Source organism: Cupressus sempervirens, chromosome 3, assembly GCF_028749045.1.
Source record: "Cupressus sempervirens isolate cs-2001-9-10 chromosome 3, ASM2874904v1, whole genome shotgun sequence".
Lineage (NCBI taxonomy): Eukaryota > Viridiplantae > Streptophyta > Pinopsida > Cupressales > Cupressaceae > Cupressus > Cupressus sempervirens.
The window spans coordinates 407,876,899-407,899,191 of NC_143120.1; the positions used below are offsets into that span (position 1 = coordinate 407,876,899).

A 22,293-nucleotide genomic window follows, 5' to 3' on the forward strand; every position below is an offset into this window, starting at 1 on the left:
GGCGCTGATTTCTACAAGTGTTTGGGCCGACCTAGAAAGGGTCATGTCCCTTTAAGGGACATGCCCTTCGGTCCTAATATAAAGGGTAGGTGTTATTGTAGTTTGAGGACACACAATAAACATAAGTCTGCTCCCTCAAGCTATATTACCTATACAAATTTATTGCAGATCTAAAACAAATTCATATCAGAGCTAAAGGTGATAACTCCTACTTTCAGAACATTAAGAAGATCATCTTCAGCAATAAAAATGTATTATAAAAGTCTGAATTTTTAGAACAGAATTTGCAGAAACTTTACAGTTAGATCCTGATATAAATTATCTGAGAAGTTGGTAGGGATCTTGGGATATTGCTTCTCCTAAAAAGCCTTCTTAAATAGTTAATTGTTTGAATACTTGGGGCAATGAAGGAAAGCACATTGTAGGAACACTTTAGGTCCCTTCTTTACATTTATTGAAGATTATATCAGCAAGATTAAATTCCTCAGGTTCTTCTGAGTCACCATTTCCTTGACTAAAATCAGCAGCTGTATAAGTTTTGATGCCTGGCCCGTGTCCCATGGTGTCCATTCCATGACCTCTTTGTGCTCTTTTAACCTCTCGTTGGTGCTCTGTCAAAGGACATTGCTTCCTTTTTACAGCTGATGGTATTGAGACATAATCTTGTGGACTGTCTTCCATGAACACCAGCTTCTTCCTTCCTTGTGAACTGCCTGCTTTCTGGGTCATTTTACCACTTTCTTCTTCCCCACTGATGGCAGCCACTTGCAAGCTACTAGATGGAACTCTGTCTGCTGAATGAGAATGTTGTCCTGGCTCACAGACTCTAATATAGTTACAGGCATCATAAACTTTAGAATTATTTGCTCCAAATGAAGTTGACTTGTCTCCCATCAATTGATCATCTGGAATGCTTGAGTTTTCAAATTTTCGATATGGTCTGTGAAAATTTATCGACTTTGAATGATTTGAAGTTGAATTATCTAATTGCTTGATAACATTGTCATTTGCACACTCTACAGAACAAGATTTTGGTGACATTTGACCTTCTGTTAACATATCAAAACTGGGGAGATTAATTTTTACTTTTTGAGATAAATTTCTGAGGACTGGAACTAGAGATGCAGGGTAAGAGAGCGACTGTGTGTTCCCATATGTGGCCTCCCAAAATGCAATAGTTTGGTTAGCTATTGGAGAATGAATATGTTGAAATGCAGCCACTAGTAAAGGTGCCTGAAGGCTTAAAAAAATTGAATCAAATATAATTGCTGGTTGAGACTTCTGCAAGCAGATGAGTAGCTGACTCCATGCCTTCTCAAGTTCTAATACTGGACTTCTTTCTTCAGAAACTCTCTTAACATTTGAGCAAGCAATGAGCCATTTGGCTAAAGGGTGGGAGAATTTCTGAATAGAACAGTAACCATAGAGTTGTTAGTCGATATGTATTAACATAAACCCATGCCGTACCATCTCATCTCTCAAAATGATTGAAATATCCAGCATGTTATCTAGAAAACTGACCTGCATAAATAGAAGTATATCATGTCTAGAAGAAAGACAGTTGAGAAAACAAGCCATCGCATCAAATACCCTGGAAGAAATCAAAGCAAATAAAGGATAACCACATTATTTCTCAGATATACACCAGAGAACAAAATCTAGAAAAATGCATTGAGTTCTAATTAGGAATCTGAATGAAGGTGATACCATGAAACCATTACAAAGTTGCAATCAGCATATGCATCATTCAGCTCCCCTGCTAGTTCCAAAAACCTGCCCAATAAGGAAAACTAGAAATCATGTGGAAGTGTTGAGATCAGATGCTTTCAAACACTTTTTGGATTGTAATAACCAAAGGACAACACAATGACAACAGCTAGCTGACAAGCCAAATAAAGACTCCAGTTTATGATAGCATAACAATGTCAAAAAGAAAAAACCTGGCAACAAAATTGAAAATGCCTTTAACATTGCGGTGATCATTTGCCTCGGTTCCCCCAGGGCTGCTGTTCACAATCACAGATCCCACAAACCTATCAAATCTCGCTTGCCTTTGTATCTTTAGCATTCCAGGTGCAGTGACATGTGCCTGTTTAAGCACATGAGCAGTAATTCCACCAACTATCATCAGGAAGAAATTCTGCTCTGCACATGACAATTTTATGCACCCAGAATTTTCTGCAGTCTGCTTTGAAATGTATATATTGTCTTTCTCTTCAATCACTTTTAAAGCTCTTTTACAAAATCCTTCACCAAAAACATTTAACCGTGAACTTTTCACTGATAAGATAAGATTAACAGAATTATAGAGAGAAATCCACACGTGCAATACAATATCAAGTTCCTTTTCAGGGCTTGTGTTGCAATTATTTCTGTAGGATACATTTTGACTGGACAGGTAGTTTGAATTAGCTGAAGAATATACTATTCTAGTATTAAGTGGGAACAAAAGGAAACTGTAAATTGTTTGATACACAGCATCTACAGTAAGATCAACATCATTAACATATTCAAGATGCTCCTTGAGGCACTTAGCAAATTGCTTCCACACTCTCAACCAGAAAAAGCCATCACCATTGAAAGGCAAAGACTCCAAGTCCTTTTCTTCATCAAATATGTTTGTTTGTGATTTGCAATTGAAATTGACAGCATTTAATCCAAGATTGTACAACACAGTGCTAAGTGCTTGAATATTCTCCAAAGGAGTGGCACCAAAAGCCACAACTTGAGTTAGTTTTCCCAATTTTTCAAGTAATTTCTCTTCCTCGGATGCATTTGAACAGACATGACCTACAAAGTTAAGCCAGACCAAAATCAAATAAACAGCAGGAGAAATCATATCAATTTTGGTCATGTGAATCCCAAGTATATTGACATTTGTGCAATGATCAAGGCCATCTGTAAGCATGTTCTTTTCATTATCCCAAATTTCCTTCAAATTGATAGGCGTCTTGAAGGAAGAGGATGTCAAAGTAGAAACTGGTATCTCATCCTTTATAACTTCGAGCAAACTAAAGATGGCACTATCTGGACCTCTAGCGCACAGATGTGTTTTTAAATTAATGTCATGATACAATCCTTGCACAAATTTTAGAATAAGCCAAACAACTTGCACGTGCTCATTGAGAGGCTTGAAATCTTCTTGCAACTCACTCCGAACACCTCTTAATATTAAGCGAAAAGTTCTCAGTGCGCCATTCAATGTTAAACTACTGAAATCAGAGGCCTCACAACTCCTGATACCACATTTCCATAAAATTGCTACATTACTCAATAAAAACTCAATTTGATTAATATTCCAGGGCGTCCATTTGATAGGAGAAGCTGGAAAACTGTCTTTGTTGAATTTTAGAGATACCCCGTGACATGGATTCCTAGGAGATGAAGCCTCTCCAGTTACATAAATGTCTAGTTCATCATCATTATCTTTAACCTTTGAAGATACAAACTCCTCTAGGAGATTCATACAGAGATTCCATATCCATATATTTTTGTTGTCTGGCCCAGTTTCAAAGATTATTTTCAAAATTGGATATAAAACAACTGATAGAATAGCAGGGTCGTTCAATGAGCCATCAAGCTTATGTAAAACATAGTTCCATGTTTTCCAACATGAAAGTCGCACAGACACATCACATTTACTACTCATTACTCCAACTATGGGCTTCATGAGCAATTTCAAGTTTTTAAGAGGTGGGAGAACTTGGGACTGATCGGTTGTTTCTGATGCTGTTAGTTCAACTTTTGATGGTGACAAGGTCTTTCCTGGTGAAGCCTGGTCTGCCATGGACTGTATAGGCCATTGCATAAGAACATCAATCAAGGCTTCCCATGCAACCTGCCAATTGCATAATATAATAGGAATCCATCACAATAAATTCATCGGCACCAAGCATTTTGGTTCTGAATATTAATATAAAATTTGACTATAGAAAAGGAACATTAGAAGATTTAATACATATATCAATGTGGCATTCCCACTAAATTATACAGTTCTCACATTGCCACCATCCACTATTATAATAGAGACAATTTAGTATACCTTAAATGAACAGCACTGGCATAATAAAATTATCCACAAATCACATACATCTCAAATAGCATTTAAGTTTCAATGGTAGACCTGAGAAGCAATGCGCACTTGTGAGTTAGGATCTGCAAAGGTTTGCTCTGGTATTTTTAGCATCTGGTTGAGAAGCATTCTGGTGTCCAAAATATGGTCCCCAAGTAAACGAATAAACCAGCCCCATGCTTGGAGGACATATACTTTACAGCCATGACTCTGCAGTATCTTCTCCATTTGCAAAAGTAAATTCTGCTTGATGTCCGTAGCAACAGACTTGAACCCATATATGAAGTAATATAATTTAGTAACTCTGAGTTGATAAATAAGGAACCAAAATAAGTAATCTAATATGCTAAAAGCCAGAAATTCCCGACCCAACAGATATATGGTGCCATTTCACAATGGTATTTCAATTCACAACTAACTAGAACATCCATTTCTCTAGATTTAATTCCCACTAATGAAATAAATAATGGAAAATTGAAGCATAGCAGCATGCAAACTAATAGTGAGTAAGTTTCCACAATTCATAAGTATTCTCCGAGTACTGCTGTTGCAATTGATTCCAGAAGCAGTACTCGAAGATGCATGTAACTATCCACATTGATTCATATTTTGAATTCTGGGATTCCTGAGATTAAGAAAGATATTGTTAGGGTAGGATCATAATCAAAGAAAACTTAGAAAAGCAAATATTGTGCTGGATCTATGGCTGACTCAAACAGAAAATATCCACAACATAAATCTTATTTATTTTATCATTAATAAGTCTGTTACAAAATGTTAGAATCATAGTTGGAAAACTCGCCAAAGCCAAATAGTTGCCAAGGCCTGAAAAAAATTAGGGAGAAACTCAGAACTTAAAAATTGCTTAAATTTAATTAGAAATCCATTTTCTTCACAGAATGCAATGAGAAGATGCATCCAATGAGTCAATAAGTGAGAATAAAAAAGCAAAAAGGTTAGTCTAGAAATATTTAAACACAAAGTGGGGTACAAAATCACATTCTCGTGAATAATGTTGATGGCTGGAAGCAAAATAGTAAATAACTTATGTAAAGCTGAAGTAAAAAAATCATTACAATTACATATTCCTCTTCCCGGCTCTAGTAAAAAATGAAGGGAGAGATAGAACTAAAGGGTCTAGTCCTAGAAGTCTGTACTGGGCATGACTGCACATCCTTGCTCAGTATTTTGAACTCAGTCTGTGACTCGTCCTCCATCCTAGATGTAACTCTGCCTCTTCTCCTGGCACTGCCAATAACTACTCACTCAAGTCAATGTTATCCAATGTGAAACCAAATACGCCCCCCCTCCACCATAGCCTGCCTCTCCCAATCATTGATGTCATCCTTTTCAAAATTCACCTCAAATCTGCTTCAAATCGACAGAAATTAGTTTGCAGGTGTTTGGAATACAAGCGTTTGGAAAACTATTTTCACCCTCTCAGCAAAATACAAGTGAAGAAATATGAAAAGAAATTAATTTGGGTCATTTTTTGCCTGTAAGTGCTGTTCTAATACTACGACCAACGTTTTAACAAAAACTAGCCAAGTCTTCGGCAAAAACTCGGTGAGTACTAGGCCAATTTTTACCAAAAATTCAGAGAGTTTTTGGTGCCAGTAAAAGTCAAAAAAACTTGCAAGGCCAGAAAACTCGGCCAGTTTTTGCAACTCGGCCAGTGCTCAGCCAGTGGTACATCTATGGTTAGAATAAATTCTATTACTGAAAAAGCCAATCCCAAAGGCTGTGAGCAGAGATATAAATGAGAGTTCTTGTATCTTAAAATTATTAAAACAGGCCTCTACTCAACCATAGTTAACAGAACAATATCCGGGAGAAACAATAAACCTAGGTGTCACAAAGGACTCAGTTCAGAATTCAGAAAAAAAAAGTGACAACTGACAAACAAAACTCACCAAATATTTTGACAGTAAAACAGCTCCCACAAAGTTCTTTGTTCCATTATTCAGAATTGGTAAAAGGCGGCAGAATTATTTGGATTATGTTTGGATCAGAAACAGTTGGTTGAATCATCAACCCAATAGCAGAACAAATTTCATCAAATTGGGTTTGCACTAGAATGAGGGTGGGTGTAGAGACGCAATTAAACTAGGTATTAGCAGGTTAAACCAGGCATTATACACAGAGTCTAGGACAATGAGATTTTGAGTTTTCCGGAGGATAGTACACAATTATTTTGTGTGTAGGAGAATGGAAGAAAGGAAATTGGCATTTAGAATGATCTGAAAGCCACAATGGACTAAATGGTATATTGAAAGCTGCTGCAAGGGACAGACAAAATCAACAAAGAGAGTAGAGACCTGAAGCATTAGCTTTGGAAGCAGAAAGTGTAATGCCCCTAACCATTGACCAAACCTAAAACTGGACTGACAATTGTTTGTGTAAGCATGCAACAAGCTAATAGAAACCCAAAAAGTAAAAGTATCGCACTAGGTGCAAGCAACAGCTTGTACTACTAACATGTGACAACAATAGCAGAGTGGAAAGATCATGCACTAACATGTCAATGAAGAAGAATGAAAATGGTGGAATAGGGTCAGAGTACACATTCTCATGCAATGACACTCATATCAAATAGGACTTGAATTTTCATACATTTCTACAAGTTTGGAACAATTGAGAAGTGACAAAACTTGCATTCATGGCTCTTGGAGAATCACTACACAAGGTGTACTCAGGGTGGAGCAGCACATATTATCAAAAGTGAGGATTCATGCTCAAGAAGGAGATGGATCATGGCATCATTGTGAGCACTGGAAATGCAGCAGTTGAATTTAAACAACATTGAATTTCATGCCCATATGGCTTTGGTTTTGTTTCCTTAGAAACCCTTCAAACGATTGAAAGCCGTAATCCTAAATCTTTTTCTCCTTTACAGTCATCTTTATCAGAGTGCATAGTAAATGGCATTTTCATTGATTTAATATTTAGAATCAATGTTTGCTAAATTCATTAGATTGAAATGCAGAGACCACAGAATGAACTTGCCCAAATAAGAGGTTTTCCCTGTGCAACAGCAAAGGCAAGGGTAATCCAGAAAATTGTGATAATGAGGAGTGCAAAAATAGTCAGTAGAATGAAAAAGGAGTGGGAACAGAAGCAAAGGCAGTTAAGAGTACTGATAGAGGAATTAAAGTGAATGATGACAGCTAAAAAGATAAGTAGGAGATAATTTCCACAGCAAGTCAAACTGTAACCCAAGGCGACAGAATGGCTAAGGGTAGAAGTGGTTCCAATAAAAAATTCTTTTGTGCCTTTATAAAAGTGATATGTGGAGATGAGGATGCAATATAACATGTACTTAGGGGCAGTCAATGTGGAATGTATAAAAAAAATTCACAAGGTGTGATATACATTCTTCCTAATGCAGGCCTAAACTGGATCTGGTAAGAGGCACAGCAATATGGACAACTTATTGAAGTCAAAGTGTTGTGGAGGCCAGGAGGATGGGCGAAAGGCTCAGTGATTTAAGGAGGCGTGAAATTAAGATGCACACTGATATGATAAAGCCTTAGAATCATGGGGGAAAGGATTAAAAAACAACGTGTATAACTTTTAGAAACTTTGGTAGGGTAGATTGTTGAAAGGGGAGCCTGGATCGTATCTAAAATGCACCATATTCAACTCAGTCGCACTTGACATGTGAGTAATGCAATTTGAAGAAATGAAACCAGGTGTTGCACAAACCATTGAGTAGTTTAATCAGGTTTACAAGCACCTTATGGTACGGAACCAACTTAAAAGTAGTTACCTTACCAAATGCTTTGTGTAAATGTTCAGTGCAAGTCCTCTTGAATCTCCAAATTCAAAGCTTTATATTCATTGATTAATAATGAGCCATGAGCAAAAGGCCATGCCTCCAAAATTTTATTAACATTGGGTCTAATGTATATTCTTCATCAGAAGCATCGAAATTCCATGGGAGTTGCAATGTATTGGGTGGATAATATTCAACCAACAATTTATGCAAATTCAATCGCAAAATAGGTTAACTAGCTTAGTTGCAAGATAGGTCTTAGCCGCTTCAGTGCTTCGATTCAACTAAGTCTTTTTCTCCCAAAGTTTGTCATTCTTCTTTGACAAGGTAGAGACTACATCTTGGGCATCTTGTTGACACCCCAATCGTGATTATTTCCCAAGTTCAATTTTGGTGATCCTGTAATCAGAGTGATTAAGCTCTCGGCTGGTTTATCCACTAGAGGTTCTTTAATCTCAGCATATTTAGTTTTCTCAAAATCAATAAGGATTCTTGAGACAACTTTTGCCCTTTGCATGGGAAGCTTAGACTTGATCTTCTTTTAAGGAAAATTGTCTAGGGGCAGCTCAATCTTTCTCCTCTTCATGGTAATATTTCCTAACCATGCGGGCAAGCTGAAATTTTCATCTATTGAGACTGGTATGGTGGCTATGGCAAACATTAATCTTGATTGTGTTTATGTCGTCATAGTGCACGCCTCTGTTTGCATAGCCGGAACCATGGGTGTTCTCTAAGATGTCTGTCATAAACATCTTGAACCCAGAGATGAAGGTATCAAGTTGGGAAACTTGTCACTCTGTGAGAGTTGGAAAGTCTTCAAACACATTTTCCAAGGTTTCACATTGCTCTGCTATGAGAATAGGTGGAGCTACAAAAGAGATAGGCAAAGCTGAAGTATTCACCTCAGAACTAGGAATGGTAGGTGTGAATACTATGGAAAAGGAACCCACATCATTGTCTATAGGTGGAGCTACAAAAGAGATAGGCAAAGCTGAAGTATTCACCTCAGAACTAGGAATGGTAGGTGTGAATACTATGGAAAAGGAACTCACATCATTGTCTATGGCAGCCAAGAATGGTTCCTCTTGGGCTGACAGTTCTTGGTTGCTTGGCGGTTGTGGAGGAGATATGATCATTACTTCTCCCTCTTCTTCCTCTTCCTCTCATTCTTACACTTTGAGATGTGCTTGAGAAGAATGTGAGGGTGGAATGACACTTTTTCCTCCTTTGGGCTTCAATTTGAAACTCTTACTTGGTTCTGAGGTGGATAAACCGTCTTTCCTTTTTAACTCCACTTGAGATTTCCTTCCAATTGGTCCGAAATGACTACAACCTATTCCAGCTCTCAACTTGACTCTTTTTAGATTTTTGTTTTTCATCCATGTGTTGGTATTCAACAAAATAGACAGTAATCTATCAAAGATAGAAACTACTTCTTTTTGCTGCCATTGGATGGGAATGGGAAGTAGTTTATCTAGTTGGCTATTGAGGAACTCCTTGTCTAGAATCATCTAGTCATCCTCAACCCCTCCTGGAATAGGAACCAAATCGAGATCAATGATTTCTCGCAAAGCAAGCCTACAATAGTCCATGTTGATAGTGTCTACTTTGTTGCACAAATCAATCCATACATCTTCCATGTGATGAACAAGGATGAATGCCCTTTTCATCTTGGAATGCATACCTTTATAAACAAAGTCAGATCTGGCCTCGAACTTCTTCAATGTAATGAGCTGAAGTTCAGACTGCATGGTTTTGGCTTTGTGCACAGTGGTTAATGCATACTTTCTGATCTACAAAGGATTCATGGAGGAGATCCCAAATCCAGGCATGTGTTGACTGAGTTGATATTGATAAGTAGGTGTTGATTGAGTTGATATGTTTGCACTGTCATGAGTTGCCTTGCTAACTCCATGACGATTATCCTATCAATAGGATATCTTGGCAAAGTGTACAATTCTCTTTCAGAATAACCAACTCTTATGCAAGTGAAAATTGGAAATATGCAAGTGAAATTGGAAATTGCAGGAAGATGCATCCACACTGATTTACTTTCTCTCATGCCTCATCTGATACTCTCTTTGTTGCCAGCTCCTTGTTGAAAAGGCACTTGAAATGCTCATAAAATGCATCCTACACCCTTCTATAGTGGTGTTTTCTCTGTGTGAGAGTGAGCTGATCATAGGTTCCAAATGGGAACTAGGGACCGATCTCCCTTGGTAGAGAGCCCTGAGAACGTCCCCATAGTTGCAACGATGTAGACTAAGTATGAATTCATGTGGAATGAGAATGGCGTCTTCACATGAATCAATTGCTCACATAACATTGTGCTTATGATTTCTCCCCAATAGATAGGTTCTCTGTGTTTGAGAATCTGAAATATGAATTTATATATCCAGATCTCAAAGTGATTGGATTTTTTGAGATCACAGATGATAGGCCAACACTGGGGCAAATAATTAAGAAACAATTAACAATTTATGATGAAGTTCCGCTGGTCTATACGTGTCAATCCGAGAGCGTAAGCTTGCGAAAAGTGTCCGAGCAATATGCTATCAAGGGATGATAGTTGTGAAACAAGGGATTATGAATGCAGCTACAACACGTGAAATTAAATCTATGAAAAACTTAAGAAATACCAACGACATGAACTGTCACTTCCTGGCATCAAGAACATTAGAAATAAAGCAAACATTAAAATAATAAAAGCAGCAATACTAATCGATATAATAGTTCATAAATCCAATTAATCTAAAAAACAATACAACACTATGCATATAACTGCAGTAATCTACTAATGCAAATTTGATATAGCTTTAATGTTTTAACTCTTTATGAAAGTATGATACCAACTTCAAAACATGAAAAGAGTTATTAATAATCTGCTTACTATTAAATGAATGATAATTTCATAAGTTGTCTTTACTATGATATTAATCTGACTGCAGAACTATTTATACCAACTATTGAATTGGAGAGAAACCTTATTCTATTAACAATCAAATAAACCCAACTTAACCTACAGAAATAATCAACACACAATCTACAATAGTTCACAATACCGATAACCTCACCAAACATTCCAAGAGCGGGCCCTTTCTCTGGTCTGCAAGGTGAGTAAAGAAACTATGATGTTCTACATTGAGTTGATCAGCAGAACTGTAATTTTATTCCTCAGATTTTAACAAAGGTAACAGTACATGTTAATATGCATTGGGCTGCTTATATACACACAGCTATAACAATTATACAGCTATTTTGATGATATAAACCATACAAATAATAGCTGGTATAAAAATACACCAGAAATTGAATGCCATCTTGCAGTTCTGTGCCAAGAATAGCCAGCATTGTTATCACTCCAACAAACCATATTGTCTTGATCCACGGCTTTTAAAATGGTTTGGAAGAATCTAATTAACAATAACAATCAGATTTGTCCAAACAATAATCTGATTAACATGGATTTAGCTTTGTGAAGGCTTTCCATTGTTAACATGGATGTGCCTTTGGAGAGAACTTTTCCCATTATTATTCCATAGAGATGCAGCAAGTATTGTAGTTAAAATGTTCATAAAAACCTATGCAGCTGGAAAATGCGTCCTCCACCAGTCTTTAATGTCCTCTCCACATATTCACGTAGGGTGGATAATATGTTGAGAAAATGTATCTATTTCAAAGTTGATGGAGCTTTATATTGGTAAAAGAGCTACAGGAAGATCTGTAACTTATAATCAACATGCTAGATAAAGACAATCACATCTATGTATTCGCATACTTTATCTAATAACTAAATTAAATATTACTTACATATATTAGATCATATGCAACATAGAAGGAGAAAATGGAATATTAAAATGGGTATTGAAACGAGCATGAATGCTAAAATATGACATTTTGGGACATAAATTGCTCTCATCAACAGATTCTACTTAGAATAGTGATCAAATCGTTGACTTCTTGGGAGAAGTCAGATCTGTATATCGTCCTTGGCCTTCTCGAGAAATTTTATCTTTTATTGATCAACCACTTGTCATTAGCATGCTTCTGATAATCTGTTTTGTTCTGATTCCATAGCTGCAAGGATATTTCTTTGGTTAGATCCACGCATTCCGAAGCTTCAAGGACTTTAAAGATTTTCTCAATCACATCCAGGTGCAAGCTGAAAACTACCTTTTTGTCTGCATCTTTAACCGTTTTTGTATTGACATCAAAGTGATTTGCACATTCCCACACGAACTCGGGTTCGAGGTCTGCCATAGGGAAGGTGGACACCAAATAAATGTGACTTCTTTTGATCCGATGTATATCATGACAGGAAGATGTTTCCACCCTCTCTAAGAAATTAGCCATGTCAACAAGACCAATCTTTCTGTCTGAGATCTCATCAAAAGAAGATGAAACTTGTGATGGAGTTGTGTGAGCTAGCTCCTTATCATACTCATACTTAATTTTTCCCTTGGCTTTTGGAGGTGTGGGCATATCTTGTGCTGCAACATGGAAATTGGAAGGGTGAATACATCATCTGATGGGATTGGATCCATGAAGGCTTTGGGATTTGAATTGTAATGTCAGATCTATGAAGGATAGGTGTTTGAAGTATGAATTAGATACTTATTGACCACATTAGAAGGCTAGAAATGAACGAAACAGCTTGTATTTTGGGCAAAGATGACCAAAATCAGGTTTTAGAAGGTAGATTACATGTAGGCAAAATGGTGCTTTTGTTTTGGATGGCTAAGAATGCAAATTTGAAGCATATGGATGAGTGTAGTATGACAATTATTTTATGTTTTAAAATGTGGGTTTTTACCAAAATCGGATTTTGGAGATGCAATTACATGTGGTAAAACTAATCATTTTACTTGAGGTAAATATGTAATCAGGTTTTAGAAATGCAATTACATATGTAGGAATATGGAATTTAGGTGTAATTGAAGATGGATGAAGTATGGAAGACGAAAGCATGGAAAGGTACTTGCATTCATAGGGGAAAATCTCCAACTTTTCTTCAAAAATAAACCAAAAACAAGCAACAATGTATATAGAAAACATGAAAAACAAAAAGATCATACCTCTTGCTTTGACTCAAAATTCACTTTGCATGCAATTTTGCTTTTGAGACGAGAGTTTTTGCATTTGCAAGAAGATGAAAGTTTCAAACTTATTAAATAACTCGTTGCAAAAAACTAGGGTTGTATTTAAACAAATGGATGATAAAGAGCCAAAGAATGCAATGAATTAGCAAAGTGATCAAGAAATGCAACGAAAACTTGATTCTTTAACTTACTTAGAGAGCAAATAGAAAAGTTTGGAGGTAGAAGAAATTTGAATGAACTTGTTCTCTCCAAAATCGAATTTTAGGAGTGTGCTTGCATGTGCAAATCAAATGCCTTTGAAAGATTCAACCCTTGGCTTCAAATGGTAGATTGGAGATGCAATTACATTGCAAAACAATGCAAATCATGTTGCAAATACCTTTCAAAGTGCAGATTACATTTCTCCAAGTGATTTTTGTGTTTGAAAATGCCTTCCCAAGAGCAAATCGTGGTTTAGAACTTGCATTATATGTACATATAATGATGCAAATGACTTTCTTTTCAAGTTCCTTGGCAAATCAGGGTTTGGAGGCCCTATTGCATGCAGTGTTTTGCCTTGAAATTATATTAGAGCCCCTCTTTATTAAGTGGTTTGCCTTTAGAAGATCAAAATCGGGCTTTACAAGTCCAAACACATGTTTTAAAATATGCACACATATGCATTCAAGCCAAAATCGGGCTTTGCAAGATGCAATGCGTGGGACGTTTTCCCTTCTAAGCCAAAATCGGGTTTTAGGAGACCCACTTAGACGCCTTATCTTTTTGCATCAAAACGTGGTTTGAAAATGCCTTCTTTATGGGCATTTTTAACTCTTTACACCAAAATCAGGTTTCTAGAGGCACATTACATATTTAAAATATGACATGAAAATGCATTAAAATGCCTCTTTAGACTAAAATCGGGTTCCCAAAGGTGTAATGCATGTGATGCCTTGCCTTAGAAACCAAAAACATGATTTGAAAAACCTTTTACATGTATTTACATGCATGCATTTGGATGCCTAGACCAATATCAGGTTTCTAGGAAGTCATTACATGTTTAAAATGACTTGCATTTACATGTAAATGCATGTAAATGCAATCCCTTGGCAAATCATGGTTTAGAAGTGCCATTACATATGCATGTAAATGCATGCAAAGACCAAAATTGGGTGTTGGAGGATGTATTACATGTTCATTTCAAAAATAACATGCAATGGAGTTGCATCACTTAAATTTTCAATTTAGCACATGTCTAATTGATTCAATTAAGTGAATCTCACTATAGAGGGTCCATTACATATTTACACTAACATATTTTTAATATTATATGTAAATATGGTCAAAAAGTGAAATTTCACTTAAATGTTTTAAGTTAAAACATTAAAGTAAATCTCAACATCAAATTAGACTATAACGTGCATAAAGTCACTTAAATGATAAATTAAAAAGCAAGTCAACATCAAATGATAGCATAAAGTGCATTGTAATCACCTTAATCACTTAAGTGACAAAGTAACTTAAAAACGTAACATAAAGTGATTTTAAGTTATATTTTTCAAAAAGTGCAACTCAACATTAGAATATAAGCACAATATTTTAAATATGCAATTGAAGTTGCAAAGCCCACTTTTTAGGCAAGGGAAAACCGAAAGAGATTGAAGGAAACAAAAAAATAAAAACAAACACTTAAAAACACAAAAGGGACTTTGAAGGTCTCAAAAACCAAGTATAGGCTAACAAACTGAAAAACGTAAAAGACTTGATGAGAACCTTCAATAAAATGTTTCATTAAATGGATTGGTGACAATTGTTTGATCAACTTCACCAATAAAATAATGAGTTATCTTAGAGAAATGCGAAACTCAATTGGAAAAGTTTTGTATTGTTACCTCCAATATGTGATGACAAAATGGAGGATAACACGATGTATTCAACGAAGTCTATTTCCAGTTTTGGCTGGGATAGAACTATCAGAATCAAACTAAAGAAAGTGAGATGCACAAGGATTGATAGAAATCCTAGTATATGTACAACAACAAAAATCATGCAAGGACAAGCACACTTCTTTTCCATTAAGTGATATGGTTTGAGTTCCTTTCAAGAGTTGCTTGTTACCTTCAACCCAATAGGTTCCCAAAAATGAAAGTAAGCACAATGGAATAAAGTAGGAAAATATAAGAAGACCCAGCCTGAACAATGAACCAAAGAGTTTGCTAGCAACAAATTTAGGAGCATTTATGAAGATTGAAGAGAGTAGGTTAGAACCCTCCATACATGAGTCAAATGAGGGCAATAGCATAGAATAACAATATAAGCAAGATTGGCATTTTGTTTAAGTGCAGTGAAAAAGTGTTACTGACATGAATAGAAATCTCCGATTTTTAGTTGAAACCTTGAAAGTTTGATTGGAAGGAGACTTCAACCAGGTTAAGTGGTTTCTCTAAGTTCGAAAGGCACAAGATCAAAGGGATTAAGTCATAAGAATCATAATGAAACAACCTAAGAATCCATGGTTTATAAACAAAGTTGTTTGTTCCGGTTCAAGTTCAAGTTTGCATTTGAAGAACCGGTTCACTGGTACAGCAAGATTTTGCAATGGGGTTTGGGTTTGTTTGGGTTCAATAGTACAAAAACATGTAATATCTATATAGCCTATAAGCATAAATTATGATTAGAATGTCACATAATATCATATAAACAAAAAAAACAGCATAAACTTGTAGTATTATGATCATTACACTATAACATCATGTACTTCAATAATATTAAAATATTAACATGATAATATCAAGCTCAAGTATCATCGTTTCAAGTCACAACAATTGGGACTTTGTAAGTTTATACTAATTCTCAATCATCTAATGGATTACTAATCTATTTTTCTTCTTCAATGGCATTATTTGATTCACAAATAGCATCAAGGCCAATGGGATCAACTGCGCTAAAAACATTCTTGCTGTCCAAGTCCTCCAAAGTAGCAATTGGAGGATGAAAAGCGGGAGCATCCAAGTCCACCTTCTTTGCATTTATATCCTACATATTTGACTCCCCTTCTTTGTATTCATAGTGCTTGTGCGAAAGATGATGCAAATTACAATGCACGTATGCTAAGTTCTCTCCTCTTTTATTGCAACTCATTGCACTTTATGTTGTTTTAATTCGATCATGTTAATAATGTTAAGTTTTTAGACTAGAAATTTAAGATAAACAGCATAAGAAAAGTAAATAAACTGCACAAAAGACAAAAAAATTATCCTAGGAAAAACCCAGCCACTTGAAGGGGAAAACCCAGCCACACCAGCAAAAATATCTCTTTTATTGATAATAAAAGCTTGAGTACAAGGCTTTCACTTCATTGATTACAATACTTTGAGCAATCACATAAATAGATTGCATTTGACTCTTCATCTTACACACGAAGGTCTCTTCAAATCCCAAATGTACGACCATTCAAATTTCCAAAAAAAAATACAACACTTAATATTTTCATACGCATGCCTCTTCACATGACAAACGAGATGTCTTTTTATATAATATTAACCTAAAATATTCTCACAATCGTCTCATTCAGCTGAAGGTGACCATAACAGTCATAACAAATATATTCCATTTTACAAGAACAAAGATAAAGATCTCTATCGCAGCTACAAACTTCAACACTCTCTCTTAGCAAGAGAGAGATCTTTAATAAGGCAATCACACATAGCTACAATCAAAGATGTCAATGATAGTACACATCGTATAAAACATGTTATCTCAGCATAACATAATTCACCATAGCACATAAAATTAAAGTCAAACACATGACTTTCACCATGCCTACTTGTAGAGGGTGGAATGAATGATTTTACCTCAAAAACTTCTCTTAGAGAAGAATACATTTCCACCATGCCTACTCACAGAGGATGGTCCACCGTACCTACTCGAAAAGGGTGGAACGAGGGCTTTCACCTTAGACTTCTCCCAAAGAGGAATGCATTTCCACCATGCCTACCTGCAGAGGGTAGTCCACCATACCTACTTGCGAGGGTGGAACGAGGGCTTTCACCTCAAACTTCTCCCAGAGAAGAATGCATTAATAACTGAGATTTTCTCTTAACAGAGACTCCCTCTTAACAGGGACAACTTTGATAGCTGAGATTTTCTCTTAACAGAGACTCCCTCCCAACAGGGACAACTTTAATTACTGAAATGAGATAGTTGATTCCAATTGTTTTCAATCAAATAAGCTTACAAAGGGTTGACATCTCCCTCTATCACATAACCTACCTCTGAAGCTAAAAATGTCTCCCTCTAAATATGATTTTCTTTTTGTAAAGAAGATATTTACTACGTTATCAAGTTCGGACCCTAGAGCTCAGGTCCAGATCCAGATTCGTCTGGGTCCAAATTCAAGCCCGGGTTCAGGCAAGGTCCCTAATAGGGACTGTGGGTCCGCTAGGGTCAGGCAGAGCCATAGTCCCAATCAGGGACACTGCCCAAACCCACCGCGGACCTGGGTGGACCCATGGCATGTGGGGCCATAAAGTGGTCTAAAAAACAAATCTCTCATTTGCTTTCTCATTTTTCTCTTATTTTGGTGTGGCCATTTTGCAAGTTTGAAAAAAAGGTTGTAGAGATTGTTTGTGGAGTCTCAAATCCTTCCAATAATTAGTGTTGAGTGTGCCAAGTATGCATTTGATCCTTCTTTTTGCTTCTTTCATAGTTTATTTTTAGTTTTTTTATTGTTCTAAATTTTTTATCAAGTTTTGTATAAGTTCTGAAATAGTTTTTATATTATTTTTGTTATAGATTGCAAAAATCATAGAATGAGTAGTCAAAGTTCAGTGGGTGGGGAAGAATCCCAAAGATTTACAATCGATAAAAGTTCTCCTTTGTAGAAGTATACAACAAGAATTAAGCAATGTGTTGGAGGGGGAGGGTATATATGGAAATGCAATTTTTGTCAAACCCAATATAGAAGCTCATATTACCACGTTAAACATCATTTCATAGGCCCAGCAGGTCAAGGGATTAGCATGTGTGAGGGGCCCCCAAAGGGAGGTAAAAAAAGTTACCGGCTTCTCAAATAGCAGGCATGTTAAAAGAACAAGAGGCTGATAGGTTAGTGTCAAAGGGGAAAAAAGATAGATCAAAGCAAAAACCACCAACACAACCCTCTCAAACAACCACTAAACAACATCCTTTCCTACCTACCCCATCTACAGATGAAGATGAAATAGAAACACCCCCATCCCGCAAGAGGCCCATTAGATAAGGCATTTCAAAATGAATTGAGAGAAATTGTTGACATAAAGGTTGGGCGTTGCCTCATGACGAATGATGTTCCATTCAATTTAATGAGATCACCTTATTAGAGAGATATGGTGCAAGCAATAAATGAAGCACCTCGTGGTTACCAAGTCCCTAGATATGAAAAGTTGAGAACCACCATATTGCATGATGAGAGAAAGAATGTAGAAAACCTCCTCAAACCAATAAGAGTTTCTTGGATCCAAACAGGGTTGAGCATTGTCTCTAATGGATGGAAAGATTGGAAAAACTGTCCATTAATAAATGTGATTGTTGTCTGCCCCAAGCGGGCAATGTTTTTGAGGGCAGTTGATTGTGAAGGGCAGGTAAAGGATGCAAATTTTATTGCCTAGCTTCTCATTGAATCCATAGTGTCCCTGGGAGTTGACAATGTTATCCAAGTAATAACGGACAATACTAAAGTTTGTAAGGCTGCAGGTGTTTTAGTAGAATCACGATATGATCATATCTTTTGGACACCATGCACTGTCCACTCCTTGAACTTGGTGATGAAAGCGATTGGCACCCAAATTGAATGGGTGAAAAAAGTGTATGAAGATGAGGAGATCCAAATGTTTGTGACAAACCACCATATGTCACAAGCAATTTTCAGAGCTTTCCTCCGCTTGGAATTATTACAGGTAATTTTTAAACTTTATTTAGTTTCATATATCATATTGCGTCATACTTTACATAATTGAATAAAATGTTTTTAACTTTTTACTTTTTTGTGTTGTTTACATATTTGATATTTGAAATGTGTTATTATATTAACTTACAGTTTGAATTAACATGGTAGTAGCTTGCTGAAACAAGGTTTGCTTCACACACAATCGTCCTTAGACGACTTGTGAGGGTGAAAGAAGCATTGTCCAAAATGGTTATTAGCAACAAATGGGGTGGATGGAAGCAAGCCAATACAGGAAGGGCTAAAACTATAAAGGATATGATCGTGAGTGATGATTTTTGGAATAGGGTGGAATATGTAATAGAACTCACTGAGCCCATCATGTCTAAGCTTCAGTTTGTCAACACTGACGAGCCTTGTTTGGGGGGACATATATGGTGCCATGGACTCTATGCTAGAAAGAATGAAATCAGTAAGTTTAAATTTGTATACAATACTTTATCCTTGTTTATTGAGAGATTTTGATTTTTTATTTTAATTAAGTTATTAACACTACATCAAGATAACTTACATGTACATCATTTGACATCCCAAGTCATCTAGAGGAGAGCAGGATCCTGAGGAAACTTTGTACAATAAGGTGAAGAAAATTGTTCTACATCGCTGAAACAAGATGACTGTTGGGTGGATATTTTGCAACTGACAGTTTTGGGGAAAAATCCAATCACAAAATAGGATAACCAGCCACAGCGTGTGAGACAGAGTCTCTCCTACCTTAAAGGGAAGGCTCCCCCTTCTCACTGTTCCTTGGATCAACTCAAGGTAAGCAAGAAGTTAAGAGATTTTATAAAATGGGTGTTACTAATATCCTTTCTTATCTTTCAAGAAAGAATTCACTTACTCGTGGAGTGAGTAATGGGCAAGGTGAATCTCTAACTACACTTCTATCAAGAGCTGGAAACAGTGATACTGATAAACCTTCACTAACTCAAAGGCTAGCTGAAAACGTACCGGTTTGGCTCTAAGTTTGGTCGTACTTCTATATGGAAAAACTTTAAAATTAGGACACAAAGACTTCTAAAAATAAGAATAACTTAACTAATTTACGAATTAAGAAGAAAATATAAGCTATAGACAAAGGTTCTAGCTATACACTTTCACAATTGTTCCTGGTCAAAACTCTAGCTCCAATTGCTTCTTAACTCTTTTCTATTCAATTCACAAGATACAATTACCAAAAACACAAGATACTATGAATCAAAGATAACTTAGATGAATTATAGACAAAGCTTATAACTCATGCAAGTAACAATCTCACTTAATCAAAGTTAAGTCTCAAATGCTCCTTTGTATTCACTTTCTCTCAAAATAGTGCTTACACAAACAAAGTTCTGTTGGCACAATTTCTCCAGAGCTCTCTTGCATAAAGATAATGATGATTTTACAATGACGAGGGCACTCCTTTATATAGGCACAGGAGTTGAGAAAAAGGTGGAGGAAAAAGTGGGAGCAACTCAACCAACTTTGACCTAGTCTAACTACAGAAGAAAATAAAGGGTTACAAGCAACTACACATGCAACTTGCATTACATCCTTTTACATACATGTAACTCGCATTACATGTAATTACACTTTTTCATGTAATGCATCCTTTACAACTACTAACATGAAATAAAAAAATAAACAACAATCTTAAAGATTGTTTCTCAGTGCCTTGAATTTGACAATGATGTCATGTACTGTGGAAAGATCAGCAATTTCCATGGTCTTCGATATGGCTTCTACTCTCACTGCAGTTTCATATGTTGTTTGTACAACTTTGGAATTTGCTGCCATAGTATCCAACAAGTGTTTTGTCGAGGATTTATACAAGAGAAACTAGTTCATTGTGTGCAAACCAAAGTGTTTGGAATCTACATCAGCATTGATCCTGATTGTATATTCTGAATTTACTCTTTCTACTGCAATGAGATTACCAGATTCATCAATAACATGGCATCCCATCTATTCCAAATCACAAGTAACACTTGCTTCAACTATTTGACAATCTCCAAAGGCCGCCTGCAACTTTGTGATCAGCTTCCTCAACGTTTCCTCTCTGTAACCAATGAGTCCTTGATATCTGAAGCACATTTCACATGACGGAAGAATGACACATGAGACCAAGGCATCCAGATCAAATCTTACCATTTCATCCCAATCCTCGAGGATTTCCTTCAAATTATCTGCTTCTTGAGTCAAAGAAGAAATTAAGTGTCACTCCATTTCATTCATCTCTTTGATGCGCCTAAGGACTGCAAATGTCTTTGTGATGGCTAGAACTCCTTCAAAAATGATTTCCTGTATCCAAGACTTGGTGGCTTCAATCAGCTTTCTCTCCTTAGATGTTTGAGACATAACAACACTCGGAGAAGATTGTTTCTGAATGACCTCGTTCAAACGAGAGACCTCCTATTTCAATTGATTTTTCTTTTCCCAAAGCTCATAATTGCTCTTTGATACATTAGCCAATGCGTCTTGAGCATCTTGCAAACAACTCAAACATGATTGCTTTCCGATTTCAACCTTAGTAAACTTATAATCAGAACAAGTAAGTTCCTCAACAAGTTTGTCCACCAGGGGCTTAGCAACTTCAACAAATTTGGTTTTATCTGAATCAACCAAAATTCTGGAAACAATCTTATCTTTCAAAGATTTGGATTTGGTCTTCTTAACAAAGAGATTGTCTAGAGGAACAACCACTTTTCTCCTCTTCGTTGTTATTTTTCTCAACCATGCAAGCAGGCTGAAACCTTCATCCAGAGAAGCAAATACATTGGAGACCATTGGCATTGATCTTGATTGTATTTCCGTTGTAATAGAACAAGATTCAGTCTACACAGCTGAAGGCATAGGAACATGCTGAGAAGACTCCGTCATGAAAAACTCAAACCCTGTCAAAGATGTATCAAATTGGGAAACTTGATCACTGGAAAGAGTTGGAAAACCTTCAAACACATTTGCTAAATGTTCATATTGTTCATTTGCAGGGATGCGAGGAGCAGCAGAGGAAATAGGAAGAGTCATGGTATTAACTTCCAAGTCTTGAATAGGAGTAAAACCAGTGGAGAATGAATCCACTTCATGCAGAAAAGGCTCTTCATGTATAGAAGATATACAGGCTTGTGCAGGCTTTGGAGGAGATATGATCATGATTTCCCCTTCTTCATCTGAATCTTCTTTATCAAATTTTGTTTCCAATTCTTGTTCTGATTCTTCCTCTTATTCTTGAATTGGTTCAGAGTTTTGAGATGATTTGGCTCCCTTTCCACCCTTCAATTTGAATTTGAGGGAACCCTTAGCATCAAAAAATGAGGCATCATCTTTCCCTGTCATTTTCAGCTGTGACTTCCTACCAAGAGGATCAAAACTTCCACAATCCAAGCCCATCTTAGGATTTACTCTT

At 36.4% G+C, this 22,293-nt stretch overlaps 1 protein-coding gene across 1 annotated transcript in view; it reads right to left on the bottom strand.

The window, feature by feature from the left end:
* Positions 1-236: 236 nt before the first annotated feature.
* LOC149566731 (uncharacterized) overlaps positions 237-22,293 on the bottom strand; it is a 59,128-nt gene continuing 37,071 nt past the window's right edge. The window contains exons 6-10 of the mRNA XM_089820077.1: positions 4,124-4,339; positions 1,941-3,838; positions 1,708-1,773; positions 1,522-1,591; positions 237-1,404 (exon numbers count right to left, since the gene is read on the bottom strand). Of these exons, the coding sequence (XP_089676203.1) occupies positions 433-1,404; positions 1,522-1,591; positions 1,708-1,773; positions 1,941-3,838; positions 4,124-4,339 (3,222 nt within the window). The 3' untranslated portion in view covers positions 237-432. The remainder of the gene's footprint in view (positions 1,405-1,521; positions 1,592-1,707; positions 1,774-1,940; positions 3,839-4,123; positions 4,340-22,293) is intronic.